The following is a 25299-nucleotide window of genomic DNA, read 5'->3' on the forward strand; positions in this document are numbered from 1 at the left end:
TGCTTTAGATAGACTTGGGTGCCTGTGTTCATAAATCTTATATTAGATGTGATAAGTGAAGAGCAAGATTTAATGGCATGTGCTTTTACTTCGGTAAATAACTTTGAAAAGGAAGACAGGGACAGATACTACTTAAATAAAGAAAGGAAATAGCTTCTGGTCTTTTTTCTAAGCGTGAAAAGGAAAGTGATGATAAGCTCTATCATTTAGTTAATAATTAAATGTTGAGGGGCTGGGGTGTAGCACAATGGTATAGCATGTACTTAGCATGCACAAGGCCCTGTGTTCAATCCCCAGCACCAAAAAATAATAATAACTCATAAAAAAATTAAAATAAATAAGAACAAATATACAGAGATTAGTTTTTACAATAAAAGTAATTGTATACAAAACACTCTAAAGTATAAAAAGGAAGCTTTACTATAAGGCTAGTAAAATGTGACTTGTTCACTGGTAAAATCTTTTGGTTCTCTTCTTAAAAAACAAAAAAAAAGCATGGATCTTATTTTGATTCTAAATCAATGAACTTATATTCCAGATTGGTTATTTCTTAGAAACGGAAAGTTGAAGTGATTCTAATATGAAAGCATGCATTTCTCCTCTGCTTACCAGCTTAACATGAGGAGTTTGCAGTTTCTTCCTTACTGAAGATGGTAACAGGACCAAAACATTTTACTCTGTGTCACTTTTGGTTGTTAGGAACTATCACAGTGGAGTCCTGACCCCTTGAACCATAGCAGCAGCAGAAGAGCAAAGAAGGTACTAGATTTCCAAATATTTTGTTTTCAGATGTTATTTGTTCTGTTGAAGTCATTTTTACAACATCTGATACTGATTTTGAGATTATTAATTTGTTCTTTTTTAAGATTCAGATTTTTTAAAAATAAACACATTTCCACTCAGTTTTCCCATAGATCCCATATCTGAACTCAAGACATCATGATCCTCTGGCATTCTGTGTTTCTGCCCTTGCCAGATTAGGGGTGCTCCTGGATGCTTGGCAGTGGCCACACAGCACTAGTCTTCCAGAAGAAAGGAAATGGCACTATATTATAGATTAGACACACACTCTACCTAAGGGCACAGTGGTATAGTGGTATATGTACTTAGCATGCACAAGGCCCTGTGTTCAATCCCCAGCACCAAAAAATAATAATAACCCATAAATAAAATTAAAATAAATAAGAACAGATATAAATAGGTTAATTTTTTTTACAATAAAAGTAATAATATACCAAACACCCTAAAGTATAAAGGGCAGATCTAGTCAAAAGTCACACTGAAGTTGTACGTGAACTCCTTGTATATTTGTCTGTTGCCTCTTAAACAGCACCGATAAAGTGTCGGGAAAATATCATATAAAATTCCCTCTGAAACTTCAGGTAGGATTTCTTGCACAATAAGGCGAGTTGAATAACTTTATAAGGGGGTTATAAAGGTAGTTGTTAAACACATATTAGTCTAAGAGCATTTTATTATAAATTCAATTAAAATTATAACACACCAGGAATTTAGAAAGTGGTCCGTAGTTGTAGGTATTGTTGACTAAAAGGTGGCTAGGATTTGGATGGGCAGTTGGGAAGGGCTCATTTGAAAATTCCCACTACTCATCTTGGTAATTGTAGTCTTGCATTCCCTAACCTTCATGGAGTGTTTATTTCTGCTTCATTCAAATACACATATTGAGCCTCCACCTGTCAGTGTTAGGAATAAACACATGGCTCTTGTTTTTGAGGATTTCACTGGCTGGTAAGGGTAGCAGACATAGGACAAGTAAATTACAGTCCAACCTTGCGCTGTAACAGAGTCAGAACAGAGTATTGTTCGTGCTTATACAGGCAAGTAACTCATTTTACCTCAAAGATTTGGAAAACACCACAAGTTTGGTGATGTTTGGAGGGTCTTAAAGGTAAACTGAAATTTGTTTAATAGCGAAAGATGTGTCAGGCAGAGGGCAGTGCATGTATAGAGGCTTAGAATTTAGAAAGAGTGTGGCTTTTTCAGGGAACTAAGAGTACAATCTGCAGATTTGAGCTGGAGGAGGAAAAGGCTATAAATTTGAGCCTTATTCGTTCAGCAATGCCAGTGGAGTAGGAGGTCAGCAAAGAAGTAAAAATTGCTAGAAATACGAAGGAACTTGAAAAGTTCTTTGTTTCTTTCATAAATCATCTGATATGTCATTGGACTGTTTTTTCTGCTGCAGCATTTTTAAAAATCATAAGTTTGTTATGTTAGAAAATAAGCAAAGAAAAACTCTTTCTTAAAACTGAACTGGTGACATTTCAGCAGCAGCATCTCTGCCCAGCTAGGGTTCTGCCTGTCCACGCAAAACAGTTCGTTCCATTTGGTCCTCACATTTCCAATTCTTTAATGTTTCAGACATGAGCTTTTGCTGTTGCTTTCTTGTATCTGTGACTTTATCATAAGAATATCAAAATGAAAGACTGTTATTTTGCACAAAACATCCAAGAGTTTACTGACTAAGGCAAGTAATGGTGTTAATTGTGGTACCAAGTATTTTATCATTAATACCTGCTCAGCTCACAGTAATTTGTTGGCTAAATGAAAAATAATGTACCCTCACAATACACTTTCAAAAGTGTATTTGGAATTGTTAAAAAATAAGAGCAATATTGTATTATTTATGCTAATTACTTTATTAAAATTTAGCTCTAAAGAGTTATGTACAACATCTTAAAATTTTCTATTTGGGAAAGAGGGGAGTCCCCCCAAATCATAAGTAAATTGCATTTAAGTTTTTTACAGTTTGAGTATTGATTTTGTTGTGAAGCTGCTGAAAAATTATCTACTTACAAAAATAGAATATATCCATTTAAAAACAAAATGTATTAAAATGGATAAGATGTATAAAAATAAAATCAGAGTGGAGAATATATGGACTAGAAGTGTTTTCTTAAAAGAAACATGATAAATATTTCATTGGTAAATAAAGGCAGCTTTCTGGAGCTGTTGGAAAATGAAAATAAAATATAAATGAGAATAATTATTTTGATTTACACATTCACAACGTGGTTACTACAAATGCCAAATGAGATTATTGGGATTAGGGAAACAAAACTCTGATGCCACATTATTTTACAAATGAAATAAATGTTTCTTCAATTTATTTACCAGTACATGACAAACCAAGTTCATAACCGAAAGAAAAATTGGTTTACGCAAACAATCAGAGAAGGAAAAGCTTTCTTAATTAAAGAATGTTCTTGAATTTTATTAGGTCAGTGAGACAATTGACTAAGGAATGTACAGTTGTTTTATACATGCACACAGAGTGAGTGTAAATCAGCATCAGGATTTTCTTGTGCCACTGAGCACCACAGTGTGGGGCAGAGTTTTAGAGGAAGAGCGAAGTGCTTGCCTGTGCAAAATTCTAAGATTTAATAGGAAGTATGAGGAATTGAAAACTCTGTAATGCCTCCAATACTGACACTTCTTTGATACCATCCTCTCTGCCTCTGTATCTGGGTTGCCAGTTTTTTCAAAACTTTTGTAAGAGGCCCAAAGATGTGACATACAGGAAGTGATGTGGCATGTCAAAAATATATTGGATTATTTGTTCTCTAACTTTATGGGCTGTCATTGAGGGCTTCCAGAGATTATAAACATACTCTTTTAAACATAAAGAAGGATGGTGAATTAATGATCAGCTGACACTGGTTTGAAAATCCAATTTTTTCTCTCAAGTTTATCAATTACATACACAGTGTTTTTAGAGATTCTTTCCGAAGAGCTTCAAAGGGAATTTATAGACATGTGTACTTAGTTTTCAAAAGTAAAAGAAATAGCTCATTGTTGATTTTCTAAGAAAAGCTATCTCTCTGGAGTGATTATGCAAAAAACAATCTATTAAAATTTCAAAGGAAAACCATTTCCTTTAGAAAGAGAACAACAGTAGCTCATGGCAGTTCAATGGCTCCATTTCATACTACCTCATCAGAAGAAAATATTATATGCTCAGTATTTTGCAACAAAGGAAATAGTATTTAAGTTGACATTTACATTTTTCTGAATGATTATAACTATTCGAAGGTCTCAACATATAACATAGTGGGAATTTTTCAGAGATACTGTTTAAATGGAAGAAATAAATGGAAAAAAAGCCAACCATGTGCAATAATTTTAAGGAATCAATGTAAATATGACCGTAGGACTTTGAACTGGTCCCAGAACAAAATAACAGCAACTTCATCTATGATTACACCCACTTAGTTGATCTGGGCTGGTTGTTTATTTGATGTGGTCTGCCCAGTAATGGTTCCCGTGTCTCGGCACCTATACAGTCATGGTTTGGCCAATCCCAGTAGTCAATGCAGAATGCTTTTATTCCATTCTGCAATGCCCCAGCATGGGCTTGTGCAGCTCTACAAGAGGAGCTCAGAGGCCTGGGTAATGACACTCTTACAGCAATGGCAGCCAGATTACAGATCCCAGGAGACACACTGTGTCAGTTTACTGCATTAGTCAAGTACACTAGTTTCCTAAGGCTGCAGTAACTGAGTACCTCAAACTGAACGACTTAATGCAACAGAAGTTGATTCTCTCATAGTTCTAGAGCCTGGGAGCCTGGAAGCCTGGGAGTCTGAAATCAGAGTGTTGGGTAGAGTACGACCCCTGAAGCCTAGAGGAGAATCCCTCCTTGCCTCTTCCCAGCTTCTGGTGGCTCTCAGATGTCCTCAATGTTCCTTGGCTTGTGACCCCATCACTACAGTCTGCCTCCATCATGCGGCTTCTTCCCTCTGTGTCTCTATGTGTCTTCTGAGGAAATGGGTTGTTGAATTTAGGGCCCACTGTAATCCAGGATGACCTCATTTTAACAGATTACCACTGCAAAGACCCTCTTTCCAAATAAGGTCACATTCTGAAGTTCCAGGTGGACATAAATTTGGGGGACATATTTGAGCCATTATACCAAGCAATGGAAATACTACAAATTTAATCTTATGTAGAAGAATGTCAGTTGTTATATAAATCTTTCTTCCATTTGTGACTTCATAGATCCTAAAGATGAATGAATATTCTTAGTGTTTTAGTGGTACATGATATTGACTCTAGTGCTAAGATTTAATGAAAAATAGCATGGCATAAAAATGGTAAATGTAAAACATTAATCTAAAATTTCCCATAAGACTTTTTACTTGGTTAATTAAGGCTAATTCATAGAGATACTTACCTCTACCATGTTTTATTAATCTTTATGTGTGTGAAATCATATTATAAAGAATTCATACACTAAATTAAGGGGTTTGGACTTAACCCTGTAGGAAAGGAAGAATCTAGTAGAGAATTCATTATTTTAAAAATAATAGATCAGCTGATGGCATAGAGGATGTAGAAGTCAGAAGCTATTGAAACAGCACAGGTGAGATGATGATTGGAAGTGAAACTGTGTTAATGTCCCGTTGACTTAGTAATTTATTAGATGATGATGGCAATAGCTAACATTTATTGAACACTTTCTATGTACCAGTCACTTTTAGTGCACCAATGTGTTTAATTATTATAATAATCCAATGATGTAGAACTATTCGAATTTTTATTTCAGATTAAGAAACTCAGTGACAGATTTTTGCCAAAGATCACATAGCTTTTAATTATAGAGACCAGGGTTTGAACCTAAAAATGTAGTGAGTGAGGGAAAAGAAGGAATCTGGGGATGACTTAAGGAGACTTGTTCTGTCATTAGGCTGGACTGAGAAGACTGAAGCAAAGCAGGTTTGAGAGGAGCTGACCAGGTTGTGAGCCAGTAGATTTTGTTTTAGATATAGTAGTAAATTCAAAATCTGCTGGTGGGAAATCCAAATGGATATGTCCAGTAGCTCTCTAGAAAGTACTGAAAATGATATATGATGTTAACATTTATTTTCTCTGAATACAGATAATACTGTTTTTTAATATATACTTTTTGTAGCTTAAGTAAAATATTAAAAACTATTGATGCTATCTTATAGATCTGAATTTAGGGTAAGGAAGGGTGGGTACTTTTAACAGGGTGAGTATCTTTGTGATGAAATATTGTTATGTCCTTCTTACATTAAGTTAGGTTAGTAAATAACTACCTTATTTAGAACTTTGTAGAATTTTTTGGCCTATCAGATATAGGGAGAAATTAGTGACAAACATGTAACCAGCTGGTCACAAGTGAATTTTCTGCATCACAAATCCCCCTTCCTCACCTTTCCCTCCAAGCTTTCCGCCAGACATACCCCTGCATTGCTCTAACCACAGGGTATTCTGCGTCAAACCTGGCTGTTTATGGGAACTGCTTTTGTTGAAATCATTAAAGAAAGAAATGCCTGTGAGTTCTCCTTCTGAAGCACTGCCTGTTTTCTGTGTCATTTTGGTCTCATTAATCAGCGTTCCAGTAAGGCAGACACTGTGCTGTGTATTTTACTGTCCCCAGCACAGCGGCTTCTACATCTCTGCCCGGAGGCCGACGCATTGGGGAAAAGGAGAGAGGGAAACCATCAATCTTCCCAGTTGCTCTGTCAGCAGCGATTCCTTCCCCCTTCCTGTTGGCTGTCTCTCTCACCACCTGTGTTTAGAATTAGCACTGAAGCTGCTGCCCAGATGAATAAGAACTACTGTCCTTGTCACCTGCCCCAGTACGGGCCACCACTTCTTAATGACAACAAGTATATCAAGCAGTGAAGTAAGCAGTGTAGGAGACTCACACATCCCCTTAAAAGTTTATTATAACATAAAATTAAAAGAGAGTTTAAGTCATACATTCTAGAGGGTAGCATCACTTATGGATCAAAGGGGTAAAAGCAAATATCTTGAGTGCCCTTGATATCTTCTCATGGTCTGGCTCTGAATCATGTATGGCTGAAGTTGATCCACCTGGGTCTACATCCTAGCTCCACCATTTACAATCCATGTACTACTCATTTAACCCCTCTGTGCCTCAGTTTTCATATCAGTAAAATGGGGATGATAGTACTACCTACCTCACACTTTTTGTAAGGATTGAGATAATGCATTCATCATTCTTGCTGTAGGACTTCCCAATAAATACTCAATAAATGCTAGCTATCATTAACTTCCTTGTTAGAATAAAACTGAGGCTCAGAGAGGTTAAATAATATGTGAAAAGTACTAGAAGGAATAGAAGAAATTGAATCTAGCACACTCTCTGATCCTTGAAACTTACGTACTTTATATTATACTATATTATTTCCATCAGTTTACAAATAACTTCATATGTGACCTTTACACATCATTAACATTACATCTTTATTTCCCATTATGTAAAATGGAAATTGTAATTACTGATATGCTTGTTAGTATAAGACTCTTTTTGGTGGGAGGGGGAGTAGTAGTGGGGCTTTAAGCCAGGGGCAATTTACCACTGGGCTACGTCTCCAGCTCTTTTTTTTTATTTTTGTTTTTGAGACAGGGTCTTACTAAATTGCTTAGGTCCTCACTAATTTTCTGAGCCTGGCCTTGAACTTGCAATCCTCCTGTCTCAGCCTTCCTAGCTGCTAGGATGACAGGCATATACCACTGCACCCAGCTAATACAAGACTCTAAAAGTTATATGCCAATTAGCTTAATCAAGCTCTATGCAGAAAAACTTGGTAACAGAAAATGTTCACATTCTTTAAAAGCAATTAAACAATAAAAAAGTGTCAAAAAGGACATCATTATTCCCTTGCCCCCTGGGTAACCACAAATAAGCTAGGTGTGTATCCTTCCTTCCTTTTCAGTATTTATCTATTTAACAAATGTTTTATGTAGAACAGCTTTGGGCTGAGTGATGTCCTTGGTCCTGTTACTGTTCTTCTTCCCATTTTACAGATGAGGAGGTTCTGTGATTTGCACAAGGAAACAACTAAGATAGTATTGGATGTCAAAGTTCTGGCTCCAGAATCAGGCTTCTCCCCTCCATCAATTTTTGGAGGGCCTACATCATTCTTACCTGTTTCATAATATTCCATTGTTGAAAAAGAAAACTAACTTATTTACTACCCTATTGATGGACATTCATTGTAGTTCTTTTATTATTAAACAATCACATGTGAAATATCAGGTGTCCTTACATTCTTGTGTATTTCTATAGGACAGATTTCCGTATGCTGAATGGTTCAATCAAAATAAAACACTTAACATTTGACCTCAATAAATGGTTAGATAACTTATGAAGTTATGAAGTACCTGCCAGGCATTGAGCATGTTATACTTACAGTCCTCTTACCCCCGCTATGAGGTAGCTACTATTATTACCCCATCTTTTAGATGCTCAAGACTACATAAGTAATGGAGCAAGGACTTGAATTCAGGCAATCTGGCACTAGATGCTGCTTTCTAACCATAACCAGACTAGTTATTATCATATTTTACTCTTTATCATTCTTCTAACTTACTCCAAATTTGGATTAACAATCTCAGCTGACACTAGGGTCTGGACTGAATGTGGTTGGAACAATCCTACAGGATTCTATTAGCCTCCATGTTGGGTGATAAGGGAGGGAGCCGTGACTCCCTGGGAAGTGAGACTTGTTTCACCTGGTAGAAGTTGGGATGGCCAAAGAGATACCATTTTTTTGTGAATTATCTTTATGCCATGAAAATAATTTTAGAACTGTTTGCTCTGTACTATGGGTTCCTTTGCCTCTCTCCCACAGATTCAGAACACTTGAAAGAACATGGAATTATTATTTCATATGTTGTGTGGAAGAATTTTGGCACCTCAGCTTCACCTGCTAAGCCTACCTATTCTTTTTTATGTAATTTTTAAAATTTATATATGACAGCAGAATGCATTACAATTCTTATTACATATATAGAGCACACTTTTTTATATCTCTGGTTGTATTCATAGTATATTTACACCATTTCGTGTCTTCATACATGTACTTTGGATAGTAATGATCATCACATTCCACCATCATTAATTACCCCATGCCCCCTCCCTTCCCCTCCCACCCCTCTTCCCCATCTAGAGGTATCTATTCCTCCCATGGTCCCACTCCCTATCCCACTATGAATCAGCCTCCTTATATCAAAGAAAACATTTGGCATTTGGGTTTTTGGGATTGGCTAACTTCACTTAGCATTCTCTTCTCTATCTCCATCCATTTACCTGCAAATGCCATGATTTTATTATCTTTTATTGCTGAGTAATATCCCATTGTGTATATATGCCACATTTTTTTTTTTATCCATTCACCTATTGAAGGGCATCTATGTTGGCTTCACAGTTTAGCTATTGTGAATTGTGCTGCTATAAACATTGATGTGGCTATGTCCCTGTAGTATGCTGTTTTTAAGTCCTTTGGGTATAGACTGAGGATAGGGACAGCTAGGTCAAATGGTGGTTCCATCCCCAATTTTCCAAGAAATCTCCATACTGCTTTCCATATTGGCTGCACCAATTTGCAATAAGCCTACCTGTTCTTAGACCAGGTTTTGGTCAACCAACTGAGCTAACCATGAGACCCCCTACAGTGTGCTTGAGCGTTGAATCCAGACTCAGGTAAGACAGGTTATCAGAAGGAGTGTTTGTCAGAAAGGGTAATGGGCAGAGAAGAGCTCCAGGCAGAGATAATTTTGTCTTCTGTTGCAATTGTGTTGTTAAAATATCCTAGTGAGATCATTTTTTTTGGTGAAGTCCAAGCTATATATGCTTTCTGAATCCCTGAGCCATAAGGCTTTATGGAACTGGACATTGCCAAGTAACTCTACCTGACCATCTGAGAGTGTGTGCTTACTGCCTGTCAGGTGTCTTCTTTCACCATGGTAAGGCTGGAACCACACCTTCATACTCTGCTGACCTCCGTGGCTGCCACATGTGATAGTTGAACTGCCTGAAACCCAAGGGACCTCTGACCATACATTAATAGATGATCATCTCAGAGATTTTATTGCCTTGAAATGTAGCTTATAAACAAGTGAACATACTCTTTGGATTTTTTTACAGTCTTTTCATTTGTTGGCATTTATTTCCTAGCAGGTTGGCAGCTTTTGAGAATAATTATATAGTAATTGGCTTAGAACTCTGGATTCCCAATCCTGACCTCACATTAGAATCACCTGGGGAGCTCTTAAAACTCCTGATGTTCATGCCAAATCCCAGACTGATTAAATTGGCATCTCTTGCAGGGGGTGGTGGTGATAGCAGGGGGACTTAGGCATTGATTATTTTAGAAAGCTCCCAGTTGATTAGTCTGCAGCCAAGATTGAGAGCTATGAGGTTAGAAGATATCTTCTCCTTTTCATTCATAGTGTTTTCATCGGTACCTCATGTTATGCTGCTGAAGTTAATTTTAAGAATAGATTATTGAAGCCCAAAAGCCTCTCTCAAATTTAGCGTGCATCAGAATCACCTAGAAGAGTTGTTAAAGCACAGATTGCATAACTTCTCCCATTTCTTCTTCGGGGTTAAGCCCACTGTTAGAATTCCTGATTTTGTAGGTCAAGGAGGAGATCCAAGAATTTGCATTTCTAACCAGCTCCCAAGTTTGTGAACAGATGGAAGATGAAAGGATTGAGCACAGATTCTCAAAATGTGTTCCCTGGGCCACCTTCCTTCTGCTCTTTGCCACCAATGGTGGCCAGAGCAGCCACCTCAGATAGTTCAAACTCAAAATAACAGTGTTGGAAAATACTGTGAATGCTGGTGGAGGCCTCATATTGCCCCACCTTCAAGTATTCATCCAACCTAATTAAAAGCAATATATATGCAAAAGCAACCTCCTCTTCATGCAAAACCGCTCCCACTAAGTCCCTTGAACGTCAGTCAGAATTGGAGCCAACCCTGGATAAGTGTCTAGTGTCCCAATGTGGCACTTGGATTTCATTTTCCCACAGAAACAATTTTATGAATGTTTAGGTACAGCCAAAATCATGCTGTTATAACCATTCTTCAGGAATACTGTAGCTCAAAGAGGCTTTGGTGGGCTGCCTCCCGGGAGCTTAACCTCCATCTAAAGAACTGAGTTTCTGAGTTGCATAAAACCAATTTTAAAACAGACTCTTAGAACAAAACTTGTTTAGCAACTGCCTGTAATGGGAACATTCGGTTCATTTTGTTTGCAGTTCATTTTTCTCTTTACGTTGGGAGCCAAAGCTGGTTTGTCAGGCATTCAGTTAACATTTATTAGGTGCCTACCATATACCTGGCACTGTGCTATTTACTGGAGATATAAAGATGAAAAAGACAGCCCCTGCCCTAGAGGAGCTCATATTCTAGGTGGGAAAATATTTACTAAGCAAATAAGAAAATATTTACCAGGTTACCAATGTGATATATGCAATAATGAAAAACGGATGAAGGAGGAATCTGTTCTGCCTGGAGGGAGGGGGAGGGAGGAGAGGAAGAGGAGGAAAAGGAGTGGGTCCGGGTAGGAGAGACTGATGGGGAAAGCCAAGTGTTTAAGAGGATTACAATTATTTAGATTGTTGGGGGTTTGAAGACCAAGGAGAGTTCTTCAAGCAGAAAAGCGGGTGGACATTCTGGGGTGATGGGACAGTATGACTGCAGAGAGGAATGAGCTGCACAAGAAAGTCAAGGAATCAGGTGAGCTCCCCATTTAGTGAGATTGAAGGACATCAACTACCCCCTCACATTTAAGCCTTCTCCTAGGGGTAGAAATAAAAGAAAAAGTCACTCTAAGTCGGTATATGTGGTGTTTACACTTTTATCCCAGACTCTCTTTTTTATGTTTTTATTAGTGTGTTGTATTTATATAATGGAGTACATTGTGACGTATTCATATGTGCACATTACATAATTTGCCCTTCCTTCTCCTCCCCCCAACCCCCTTAACCCACTTCTTCTCTTCTGACCCTCCCTTCTTCCTATTTACATGTTTTTCATTGGGATACTATAAATATACATAGAAGTGGGATTCATTGTAATAAAGAACTTTCTTTTCCTGTCTATTTCTCACCACCCTGTGGAAGACAACTTTAATTTTCAACAGAATATTAAAGCTTCTGAGACATCTTGAATCAAGTAGTTTCAGACTATGCTCTGACAGGACCACTCTCGGGTTGGCTGGGATGAACACAGAGCAGGGAAGACCTCCTGGGCCCCCCTTACTGGGTCGACCATTATCTAATCACCTACCAAGCTCTTCTTTGGGAACATCTGTTAAAAATATTAAATTCAAAAAAATTCAACTTTTTAAAAATTTTAAAAATAATATTCTAATTCTCACACATTTCAGTAATAGTCTGAGGACTTTGGTGTGGGTGTCCAGATCTCTCAGCTCCTGGCAAGTTGGTAAGTATTCTCACATAATGAGCTGAAGAGGGACTTTGGGCAGATATTGATGTGGATGTGTGAATGCGGTTATGACTGGCAGGATATGTCTTCAGATGGCCACAAAATAGGTAATGATAAAATTGCACCCCAGTATGAACACTTTAAGACCTATGTTAGAATTTTCTTATGAGAAAAAACTAATCTTAAGCATTTCAGCACATTTTTTTATACTTAAGTTTTAGTATTTCTTGATGTCTTGCCCGTATTTACTGTGCATTTAATAGAAAAATAAATCATGCCATGATAATTAGAATGTACCCGGCAAGAACATGATCCTTGCTGCTTTGATTTAGCAAGCAGTATTATTAGGAATTAAAAATATTTCACATTATATGTCACGTAGTGTTAATGCCTTGTTTAGATGATATATGTTAACTTAGTTTATACTCACCTTTCTAATGAAAACTAAAGGGACTTATAGTTTATTCTCTTCTTACATATAACCTTAACATTTAAATGTGGCTTAGCTGCCCTGAGATGATGATGGGAGTCAAACTATCAGGAGTTTGAATTTTATCATTTCTGTCAGATAAGGAGATATTCACTAAGAGGCTGTTTGCCCAAGGGGGTGGGGGGAAGAGAGCGAGAGATCTGAAGAAAATAACCCAAAGAAATGTTTAAGCCCAAAAGAAATAGCTACAGAAGAAAAGAACATTGTAAATGTACAAGCCTGCTGTCTTAGTCCATGTGTGCTACTGTAACAAACCACAGACCATTTATAAAGGTAGTTTATAAGGTTTTTTGTTTGTTTGTTTGTTTTTGTGGTGTTGGGGTCAAACCTGGGGCCTTGTGCGTGCTGGGCAAGTGCTCTACCACTGAGCCAGGTCCCCAGCCCTGGATGGCTTATAAAGGCCAGAAATTTATTTCTTACAGTTATGGAGGCTGGAAGTCCCAGGTCAAGGCACCAGCCTGGTGTCTAGTGAGAGCTGCTCTGTTTCCAACATGTTCTTTTATTGCCGCATCCTCTAGAGGGGAGGAACACTATTATCACATGGCAGAAGGGATGGAAGGGCAAACGAGAGTGAACTTTCTCAGAAGCCTCTTTTGTAAGGGCATTACTCCTAATCACTTCAACAAAGGCCCACCTCTTCTTACTACTACAACAGGGATCCATTTGCAACTTGAAATTTGGAGGGCTTGCATATTCAAAGGATTGAGCCTGGGAAGAACATTGTCTGCAGGTTGGCAGTGCTGAGTTGTGGATTCTGGTGCCCCTGCTGTGTCACCAGTGGTGTGCCCTTGGCCTTGTGATTAATACTTCTGCAGAGCAACTTCTTCTGAGAAGTGTGTTGGGGTCAGGGACTGGTGAGAGTGGGGGTGTCTAAAAATCAGGCCAGTCATTTCTTGATGCTTTTATCAGTGCATTATAGTTATATATAATAGTGGTGTTCATTTTGACATATTGCAAATGCATATATTTTTTAAAGAGAGAGAGAGAATTTTAACATTTATTTTTTAGTTTTTGGAGGACACAACATCTTTGTTTGTATGTGGTGCTGAGGATCGAACCCGGGCCACACGCATGCCAGGAGAGCGCGCTACCACTTGAGCCACATTCCCAGCCCCAAGATGCATATAATTTTAATCCCCAGTGCTTCCCCTTTATCCCCTTTCCGCCCTCCCTCTGATCTTCTTCCCCTACTCTGTTGGTCTTAAGTTTATTTTTTTATTGGTTCATTATAATTATACATAAAAGTGGAACACTTTGTGCTATATTCATACATGCACATGACATAATCTGATCAATCTTCATTCTTCAATTTCCCCTTCTCATTTCTCCTCCTTCCACCTAGATCTCCTTCCAGTACTGCTCTTCTATTTTCATGACATCCTCATTTTTATTCCTTATTTCTCTCTAGCTTCTACATATGAGAGAAGACATTCGACCCTTGACTTTCTGACTTATTTCACTTAGTATGATGTTCTTTAGTTTCATCCTTTTACCAGTAAATGACATAATTTCACCCTTCTTTATGACTGAGTAGAACTCTATCATGTATATATGCCACATTTTCTTTACCCATTGTCTGTTGATGGGCAGAAGCCAATTCCACAAATGTGGCTTTTGTGAATTGCACTGCTATAGACATCTGTATGCCTATTATCACTATTGTAAGCTGATTCTAGTTCTTTGAGGAGTGGGATAGCTGGATCGTGTGGTCATATGGAGTCTTTCGAGGACTCTCCATACTGCTTTCCAAAGTCCTTTTCTAATTTGCAGTCCTGCCAATAAGGTGTCAATGTACCTTTTCATTGCATCTTTGTCAGCTCTTATTGTATTCTCGATAGCTGCCATCCTAACTGTGTGAGGTGGATATCAGTGTAGTTCTGATTTGCATTTCCCTGATTGCTAAGGATGTTGAACATTTTTTTTATATATTTGTTGGCCATTGTATTTCTCTTTTTGAGAAGTGTCTATTTAGTTCATCTGCCCATTATTGTGTTGTTTGTTTTATTAAATTGTTCAAATTTTTTAATATATTCTGAATATTAATCCCTGTATGAAGAGCAGGTGGCAAAGATTTTCTCCCATTCAGTAGGATCTCTCTTCACAGTCTTGTTTCCTTTGCTGTACAGAAGCTTTTTAATTTGAGGGCATCCCATTTGTTGATTCTTGGTTTTATTTCTTGAGCTTTAGAAGTTATTAAGAGAGTCAGTGCCTGTGCTGTTATGCTGGGGCATTAACTCTGTTTTCTTCTAGCAGTTGCAGTGTTTCTCATCTACTTCCTAGGTCTTTGATCCATTTCAAGTTGATTTTTGTGTAGGGCAAGAGATGAAAGATCTAATTTTATTCTTCTAAGTGTAGCTATCCAGTTTTCTTGAGAATATTTGTTAAAAATATCATTTCTCCAATGGCTGTTTTTAAGTCAGGCCAATCTTAAAGTCAAGAAGTTTTAAAATGGATGCAACTCAGTGTGTCAGAAGCAGCACAGAACCCAATGGCGAAGGTTTCAATCCAGATCTGACTCACCTACCTGTGACCCTAGGTAGTTAAGTTAGTTAGCCTTGTAGTGTCCTTCCACGGACAGTGATGCCAATGATTCCTACCTTCCTTAAACAATATAAGGTCTATGAAAGGGCCAGGGACTACTTCTGATAGCTAAATTCATCACAAGAAGAAAAACACATCTGTAAAAGTATTTTATCAGCTGATCAAAGGATAGCCCAGTACATATTGGGAAAACTCTCAAAATTTGGAAGTGACTGAAGCCTGTAGAAAACTTTAAAAAATGTGAAGGTTTTTGCTTTTAAATTCATTTACTAGACTAACAATATATATTAAGTGCTTATCATAGATGTCCTTAATAAACTCACAGTTAATAAGTTAGTTGTTCCTTTGTTTTGTTTTTGGATACTAGAGGATTGAAAGTAAAAAAAAAAAAGAAAAAAGAGACCTCATGAAAAATAGAAGCAACACTAATAAAGTAAAGAAAGGAAATCTGGAAGGAGGAAGAGTAAAGAAAAGGTACTGGAGAACGAAATTTAGCAAACTATGTTATGTGCATATATGAATATGTCACAATGAGTCCCACTACTATGTGTAATAATAATGCAACAATTAAAAATAAATAGAATGACTGAACAATTGATGTTATAGCTGTGTATAGGAGGATTTTTTTTTGGGGGGGGTGTTACCAGGAATTGAATTCATGGGTACCTGCCCACTGAACCTCATCCCCAGCCCTATTTTGTATTTTATTTAGAGACAGGATCTCACTGAGCTGTGTAGCACCTCACTTTTGCTGAGGCTGGCTTTGAACTCCCGATCCTTCTCTCTCAGCCTCCCAAGCTCCTGGGATTACAGGCATGGGCCACCTTGCCTGGCATAGCAGGGCTTTTTAAGGACTCTTGAAACCTTTGGTTGAAATTTTTGTTTTCCACAACCATACTGAAGTTGAGCGTTTTACAGCTTACTTTTAATGTTTTCTATTTAGGATTAAAGGCAGAAACTCTCAAGTGAATCACAAGCATTGTTCTTTGCCATACTTAATAGCTTAGGACTTTTCAATTAATTTTGAGTAGTCACTGAAATTAAGAAAATTATAGGGCTGGGGATGTGGCTCAAGCGGTAGCGCGCTTGCCTGGCATGCTTGGGGTGCTGGGTTCGATCCTCAGCACCACATAAAAATAAAATAAAGATGTTTCCACCAAAAACTAAAAAATAAATATTAAATTCTCTCTCTCTCTCTCTCTCTTTAAAAAAGAAAAGAAAATTATAAATTTTTTGTGTTTGTGAAATTGGTAAATCTGTTCTACTTCTGATTTGAAAATCCATTCTCTGTTCTGGAATACATCAAGTGCCAATGGTAGTGCTGATTCTAAAACAAGCCAATGGATGCATTGGTTGCAAATGGCATTTGTTAAGGAACTGTGCCTTGAGTAAAACTGAAGACCTGATTTGTAAAAAAGCTCACTTTTGCTCCTCTGTCCAGCCTCGTGGAATTGTAGGCTGGTGCTCCTGCCTGCCCCATGGGTGAATGAGCTCCTGTGGGCTCGTCTTGAAGCTGTTTTCTTTGCGGTTTGCCCTGGTCCACGGGGAAGCTGTGCATTCATTTTCATTCTTCTCCAGCTCCAGTGCTTTTGAACACAGAACCCCCATCCTCCCACCTCCCAAACTCTACATTCCAACGCCGTGATCTCATGGTACCAGGCGTATCTCCCCTGCCATGCCTGCAGGCTGCCCGCTGACTCTTGCAGGGGAACAGACGGGAACATAAACTCACGGTGGAAGAGCAGGATGCTCTCTGTATATTTTTAAGACCAGGAATCCAGTTCCCATTTAGAGGCTGTATTTTTTTAATAGCTCCTTGAAAATTGAACAAAACATTTCTTGTTGTTCTTATTTCTTGATAATATCATTCCCTCTGCCCCGATGTATAGAATCTCAGAAACTAGAGAATGGAAAAGATGTATTAGATCATGTCTAGCCCATTCCCACTGGTCAAAATTCTTTTTTCCCACAGTCTGTCCTCTAGTGCTTTTCTTTTCTAGTTTTCTCAAGAATTTGTTTTCTCCATTTCTCCTGGGGAATAATTTCTTAGTTTGACCATGGAGGAATTTATGGGGAAATATTCAGATTCTTTTTTTTTTTCAGCTTAATATTCCTGGTCTTCATAACCCTTTACATTACCATAAACAGTTCCTCTTTTTCCTAGGTCAAGTATTTCTGGATGGTATTTTTTTTCCCTTCCATTTATTAAGTTCAGAGTTTGTTTTTCTGCTTTGCTTTCTCTCTTCATCAATCAACCTTAAAGCTCATTAATCATTTTTTACTGCACTGAAAACTCTTTTGCTTATTCCCATATCGGGAACCCAGAGCTGGTTAAGGTCCCTAGGTACTGGAGGAAGCTTCCCTAAGATGTACTATGAGTACATGTGTTTCTCTCTCCTTCCCTCCCTCCCTCCCTCAATTCTCAACTAGAAACTGTTTGTAAATTGTGATTTAAAGAGTTAGTTATTTGCAGGCCTAGTGTGAGTGTGTTTGTTTGTGATTTTGAGTGGTTAGATGATATTTGTTCTCAGTTATGTCAATGATATTTTTCATATCCTCAGAGCTGCAAATCTTTTGATCTCCTCCTGAGGACTTGGATCAAGTACAATTCTGGACCTAATGTAACTGTAATGTGGCATTCTATTTTAGAGCTGCCCTCCTAGGAGTAGAAAGGGAAATAAACTGATATTTGTAGGAGTTGAAATTCTGGGGGAAAAGGATGGGGAGATTTTAAGTAGTCTTTTAACATTCACATATTTAAAGCAGATTAGCTTTCAGTGTTGGGTATAAAGATAAATCTTCATCTGCTATACAGTTTCCTGGATTGGGTTAGGGAGGTGGTTCTACCCAAAGCCATGTTATAAGACTCAATGTAATCCCAGTCAAAAATTTCAGCAGATTGTTTTTTTCTCTCTCAGGACTTGGCAAGTTGATTCTAAAATGTATTAAGTATAAAGGAGCAAAATCAAGTGAAATATTCTTGAAAAATAGAAAGACTTGACTACCAGATCCCAAGACTTATTTAAAAAGCAGTGTCATACTGGCACACATACAAATAGACTAATGGGACAGAAATGAAAGACCGGATCGTTAACAGATTCTCCATGTGGTGAATCCTTTATGACAGCTGTGGTATTCCAGAGTAATATGAAGAAGCAGTCTTTTCAATTCAAGGTGCTAGAACCATCAGATATCCATGTACAGGGACCACCCCCCCCCCCCCCCCCCCCACACACACACACAGTAAAAGAAAGAAAGTAGAAATGACAGGGGCGGGTTGTGGCTCAGTGGTAGAGCGCTTGCCTAGCATGCGCAAGGCACTGGGTTCCATTCCCGGGCATCACATAAAAAATAAATAAATAAATAAATAAATAAATAAATAAAATAAAGGTTAAAAAAATAAGAAAGAAAGAAATCGGATGCCTATCACAGGCTATATGCAAAAACTCCAGATGGATACCAGCATAATTGTGAAAGATAAAACTTTAAAGTGCACACACACACACACACACACACAAACACACATGCTTTATATATATACGTGCACACATCTCTATGACTTTAGGGTATTGAATGTTTTCTTCTATGATAAAAAAAAAATCTGTAGTCAAAATTTATGAATTTGGCTGGTAAAGTTAGAAACCTCTCATAGTCAAAAGATATGTAAAAAGACAAATAGGCACACAGTAAAAGAATATATTTTTATGGATAATTGAGAAAGTATTAGTTATATAGATTATGTACCAATTTTTTTTTTTTTTTTGGTGCTAGGGATTGAACCCAGGGCCTTGTGCATGCAAGGTAAGCATTCTACCAATTGAGCTATATCCCCGGCCCCTATATTCCAATATTTAAATAAATAAAAGATAATCCATTCTGAGAAAAATAGACAAAACAATTTAAATAGACTCTTGACTAAAGAAGTGAAAAATAGCCAATAATCATAAAAGTCTCAACTTCTTTAACAAACAAAGAGGTGAAATTAAATCATAATTAGATTCTACTTCGTGGAGTAGAATCTACATGTTAGTAAAACACAAAAGGCTGGCAACACCAGGTTTTGAGGGGAGGTGGAACAACAAGAGCTGGTGGTAGAAATGTAAAGGAGTAGTTCACCACATGGTAGGTAGTTGCAGGTGTGAGTATACACCTTTTGATTCAGCAGCTGGGTCTCTACACATGCACACTAGAGAAACTTGCACTGTACACAAAAAGAAATGGACTTTTTTGTTCCTATAACTTTATTTTGCAAAATGTCAAGCCTATGGAAAAGTGGCAAATAAGCATACCATATATGATAAAGCCTTCACAGATGCTGGCTAAGCAAAATATGGTAGTTAGTGGAGAGAGCATGCCTGGGCTTTGAAGTCAGTGAGTGATACTTGCACTGAAATCCCAATTCCACCACTTATAGCTCTGTCATCAAGGGAGATCTATTCAAATCTGTAAGCCTCGGTTTTCTCATCTGCCCTGGATACAATAATATGCCTACCATATCAATAACATAAGGATTAACTATATTAATGTTTATAAGGCATTGAGATAAAGTGTCAGCAACATAGTAGTTGCCCTGTAAGTTATGATCACTATTATTAATTTTTCGTTGTAATGGTGGTTAAAATGATAATGATGTATTTTATATTTCCAGAGCCTTTTAATTACAGCACATTTATTGATACATACTCATTGTGAATTTTTTCACCATAGAATATTAAGTAATTCTGGGGGGAAACAGCATTTTATTTAACCCTGTATTGCATTTTTTCATTTTCCTATTAAAATTTCGTTACTAGAAAGTACAATCCAAAGAGAAAATATGATCATGACCAAAAAAATGTTTTTATAATTTAGGAAATTATGCAGAATTAAAAACTTCTTTTGAAGAAATAAAAATGTAATTTTATCAAAATTAAAAGAAACTGAGGGCTGGGGTTGTGGCTCAGTGGCAGAGCGCTTGCCTCACACATGTGAGTCATTGGGTTCAATCCTCAGCACCACATTAAAATAAACAAACAAAATAAAGATATTCTGTCCATGTATAACTAAAAAAAATTTTAAAAAAAAGAAACTGAAGCACAAAAAAGTTTTTAAAAAGTTCTTTAAAAAATAATATTAGAAACAAAAAGTGTTTCCTAATTTCTAATCCAAGAATCTACACAGTAAATTTACTATCAGCAATTATTTAAAAAAAAAACACACTTTAATAAATAGCAGTAGCCCTTAGCACTGAAGCTATGGCCTTCATTTCCTTAACTACAAAATAAGTGAAATCACATGAAAAACCTTTGAGCTTCTTACTCTCTAGTGAAATATGATTCTATGTCTGAGGACTTTCTCACTGACCACCAGAACCACAGTCGTCTTTTCTTCTTGGGAGCTGCTGCCTGTACCGCACTCTTCTACTTTCCTACCTAGTCATGATTATGATGCCCCATTGTACCTTTACTTATCTTTTCATAAACATCCTGTATCTCCAGTTAGATCATATTCTCTTGGGGTTACAGACCTCTTTTCATGTATCATTATGTTTAAAAGGTTTTAAGTATAAAAAAAAAAAATTAAACGTCATGGTCTTTAATAGCACCTAGTGTGGTGATTTTGCACAGTGTAAGCACAGGATAAATGCTTGATGCAAATGACTGTCAGATTACAGTTGGCAAAAATAGGACTAGCCATCATAGTCATTGTAACATGAGCATAGGATTTGGGATCCTGCCTCAAAAGCAAATATGTTTATTTTCCTTCGTTTTAGAAAGACAGTATGGAGCGGATATTTTCTGGTATTCAGCCTACAGGAATCCTCCACTTGGGAAATTACCTAGGAGCCATTGAGAGCTGGGTGAGGTTACAGGATGAATATGACACAGTGCTATACAGCATCGTTGACCTCCACTCCATCACCATCCCTCAAGACCCCACCATTCTTCGGCAGAGCATCCTGGACATGACTGCAGCTCTTCTTGCTTGTGGTATAAATCCAGAGAAAAGCATCCTTTTTCAACAATCTCAGGTCAGCATTTCGGATTAGAATCGAGAACAATATTTACTTTCAGATTATTTAAGGAAAAATTTGAATGATTCATATAGCTCCTGTTCATTTTTTTTTTTTTAAATTGTTCAAGGGCAGCTTCATCAAATGCAATTGTTTTCGTTTAATGTTTTGTCTATATTCTTATCATTATGTATCCATATATTTCTCTTTTTTAACATAATTTTTAGTTGTAATTGGACACAATACCTTTATTTTATTTATGTTTATGTGGGGCTGAGGATTGAATTCAGGGCCTTGCATGTGCTAGGCGAGCACTCTACTGCTGAGACACAATCCCAACCCAAGTATCCTTATATTTCAATAGTGTTTTTCAACTTATCTTCCACTGGACTTGGCAAATTTATAGTTCTTCTTCTTCATCTATCAAAAAAGTTGTATCTCTAATACTTTTAATCCTGGAATGGTTTTTTCTTTGCTCTATTGCAAGCATCATTGAACCAATGATTTTGTGCTATTAACTAATCTCTTTATGATCAAGAACAGAATTTAGTGACCAGTGGTTTTATGTAATTCCAATGTTGCTTTCTTGGGTATTGCATTTGGAAGGCCTATTGGATAATCCCCATTGTTCATTCTTTGTCTAATAGCTTTTGAGAAGATTTGATAGAACAAGCTGGGAAATTGGAAGACAAAGTCCCAGTGTCTTGTGTTCAAGCCAAGAAAGGCTTCAGAGCAAAGCCAAAATATTTGACTCATATCTTTACTATGGATGAATCAGTTTATTCTTGGACATGCAGAGAGCCTGGCCCAGAGAGAGGACAATTATGAAATGCTTTAACAAAGAAGATAAAAATTCTAACTGATCCATGCCCTCATTACATATCTGCTTTAACCTGCAGCCAAACCGTAGCCAAGGAATGACCTCCCTTGATCATAATCTTCTATCATTATTTTAATATGTTTTATTGTCCACAGAACTTAAAGTAATGATTCACATAGATCAACCCATTACATATGCAGTAAGGCTGGGGGTATAGTTCAATGGTAGAGCACTTGCCTAGCAATCCTCAACACCTCAAAACACACACACACACACACACACGTACACACCCTGAAAAGTGTCTTCAAAAAATAAACAAGGATCAAACCCAGTGCCTCTCTCATTAAAAAGATAAATAAATAAAGGAATTGTGTTCGTCTACAACTAAAAAAATATTTTAAAAAATAAAATAAATGAATTTATCAACTTAAGCTTGTTGCCAACATGTAGATATTTGATAAAATAATAGGATGGAATTGCTAAATGGCATTTTACTCCAACTTCCTTATAATTCATCACTAAGCCTTTACTTACACATGATTTTCAAATTCAGTGTTGGACAGCTCTAATTGCTATAAGGTTCTATCTCACATTGAGCAAACATCTGCCTCTCTATAATTTGCATCATTCATTTAATTTCTGCTCTCTAACTATAGACAATAAATTAATCTCTCTTCACATACCTGTTCTTCAAATACTTGGAAACCTGGATTATGTGCCATCCCTAGTCAACAGGTTTTACCTTATTCCAACCAGTTGTCCCCGCTTCTCTCACTCTTGGTCTTTGTATCTCAGAAGCACTCTCACCTTCTCTCTGAAAATATGAAACTCTCATATTTCATGAAATGACGTTTCTTCAAACTCTTTGCATCGATTTCTGACATTGGAAAGCTGGTCATCATCAGAGCCACTTCTTGAGTCACCTAATGCATTTTGCAAAGCACATTCATCTTCACTCCATCTAAGCTGTTTTTGATATGAGCGCTCTTTTGATCCTTATTGGATGTTATTTCTAAAAATTTTAGTCCCGGCAACAAGTACCTATACCTATATTTCTTAGGTGAATATGTCTACTCTCCACAAAATAACCACTTACCAGATTGCTTTTGTAAGTAATCTTTAAAATTAAAGGCTTATTTATAGCCATATCCAAAGACTGCACTTTGAACTTATTCCTCCAGGAATAATTACCATATGGTAATATTTCCCTATTAACATATTATAAATGTTGTCTCCTTTGTAAAAGATTTTTGGCAGTGACCTTCATAAGCATTTAAAATTTTTAATAATTCCATGGTACTTTGTCATTTAAAATAGCAATTATGATAGAGCAAAACCTCAATGTGAGAGACTTTGTAAGGGCTCTCTCATAAATGAAGGATAAAAAATTTCTCTGTCTCTTGAAAGGTGACTAATGAGATCATTGGTTCCAAGAAGGCTGTGGGTATAGGTCAAATAGTGGAGGTGACCAGTGTTGACAGGCATGTATCTGCCTCCTTGTAGCCTCAGTGCAGCCCTGAGCCATCACAGTTCCCTCTCTGCCATCTCTGACTTCAGCTCTGTTGGGGTGGATTTTGATAGTTTGCCAGAAAAATTAAAGGAAGTATTTGTTTTGCCTACATTTCACAACTTTTCTATCAAAGCAAATGTAAAAGATTTCCTCAGGTCTCTTTCTGACCACAGAACATGTGGACTTAGCCGTTCTCTTCTTTTTTGGATCAGGCAACCAACCTTATTGTGTAGATACACCAGATATTTTATCAGACTCGCATTCTTCTTTTTAAATATTAAGTGAAGAAAACTTTTTAATATTTATAAGAATAGTGTATCGTAACTCTCATCACTTAACATGATGTGGCTTATCTCATCAAGTTATTTTCTTGTTGCTGTTGAAGCATTTTAATGCAGATATTACACATTGTAGCATTTTTCTTCCTTAATAATTCAGTATGCCTCTCTATAAGTTAATTAATTTTTTGTCGGGGGTGGGGGTGGTACCAGGGACTGAACTAAGGGGCACTTGACCACTGAGCCACATCCCCAGCTCTATTTTTTTATATTTTATTTAGAGATAAGGTCTCACTGAGTTGTTTAGCACCTCACTTTTTACTGAGGCTGGCTTTGAACTCATGATCCTCCTGTCTCAGCCTCCCAGGCTGCTGGGATTACAGGTGTGCACCACCTCGCCCGGCAAGTTAAGTAAGTTTTTGTATATAACCATAATGCTATCATCACATCTAGCAAAGTTATTAATTCTATATTATTATCTAATACCCAGATTACTCTGATCCTCCCCAAAATGTTTTTGGAGTTAGCTTCTTTGATTGATGATCTACCAAAATCCACACATCATATTTTATTATAGATTGAAATCTTTATGTGTATATGTGCTCTTTGATTTGTTGATCAAGTTTTATTTTATTTCCTATAAAGTAAGTCCTTCTGCACTTAAAAAATTTTAAACTTCAATTTTTATGGTTTTACTTTTTTTTATACCTTTGATATATTGATCAAGTTTTCTTTTACTTGCTATAAAGTTAATTCTTATAAACTTAAAAATAAACCTTAATGTTGTGTTTCTGTCTCTTTGCACTAATCTGTGTAATTAGATGTTTGGTGACTATAAACTGCTGTCCCATGGAGATGCTCGTCCTTCTGTTCATTAGTTTAAATAGAATGTGTGCTTGCCTAGTGCCCACAGAGCTCCTCGAGAGAAGTATTCTGTATCGGTTCCTTTAGAAAAGACCATAAAGCTTCAGTTGTTCATAGTGATGGAAACATCCTCCTCATGTTTTATCTTCAGACTGTGAAGGCGTGTGTTAGCTTTTGCTTCTCAGAACCATTTCTAGAAGAAGTATAATTGAATAAGCTAGTCTCCAGAACAATTATTTCTAAACACAGGGCCCCCTATGTGCAGTGCTGTAGCATGTGAAAGAATCTTCATAGGCTGTGATTTATAGTTGTGATCCAAAAATCAAGAATTAACTATGTCTTTGTTTTCCCATTTATTTTAATTGACAAAGATTGTATATATTTATGTATACAATGTGTGATGTTTTGGTATATGTATAGGTTGCAGAATGGCTAAATCAAGCCAATTAGCATATGTATTGCCTCACCTACCTTCATGTGGTGAGGTAATATTTTTGCAAGATTCAAGCATACACTACATTGTTATATAGCCACCATATTATACAGTAGGTCTT

The 25299-nt window shown here is 37.1% G+C and overlaps 1 protein-coding gene across 4 annotated transcripts in view; it reads left to right on the plus strand.

The window, feature by feature from the left end:
- Wars2 (tryptophanyl tRNA synthetase 2, mitochondrial) overlaps positions 1–25299 on the plus strand; it is a 70801-nt gene that overhangs the window by 17718 nt on the left and 27784 nt on the right. For 3 of the 4 annotated variants that reach the window (XM_046458309.2, XM_046458308.2, XM_046458306.2), the window contains one exon: positions 21034–21291. The exons of the other annotated variant lie outside the window; for it this stretch is intronic. In XM_046458309.2, coding sequence (XP_046314265.1) covers positions 21034–21291 — 258 coding nt within the window. The remainder of the gene's footprint in view (positions 1–21033; positions 21292–25299) is intronic. 4 annotated transcript variants of the gene reach the window in all.

The sequence above is a fragment of the Marmota monax genome, unplaced genomic scaffold (genome assembly GCF_021218885.2).
Source record: "Marmota monax isolate L192 unplaced genomic scaffold, Marmota_monax_Labrador192_F-V1.1 WCK01_AAM20220418_F8-fsc00087, whole genome shotgun sequence".
NCBI classification, from domain to species: Eukaryota; Metazoa; Chordata; class Mammalia; order Rodentia; family Sciuridae; genus Marmota; species Marmota monax.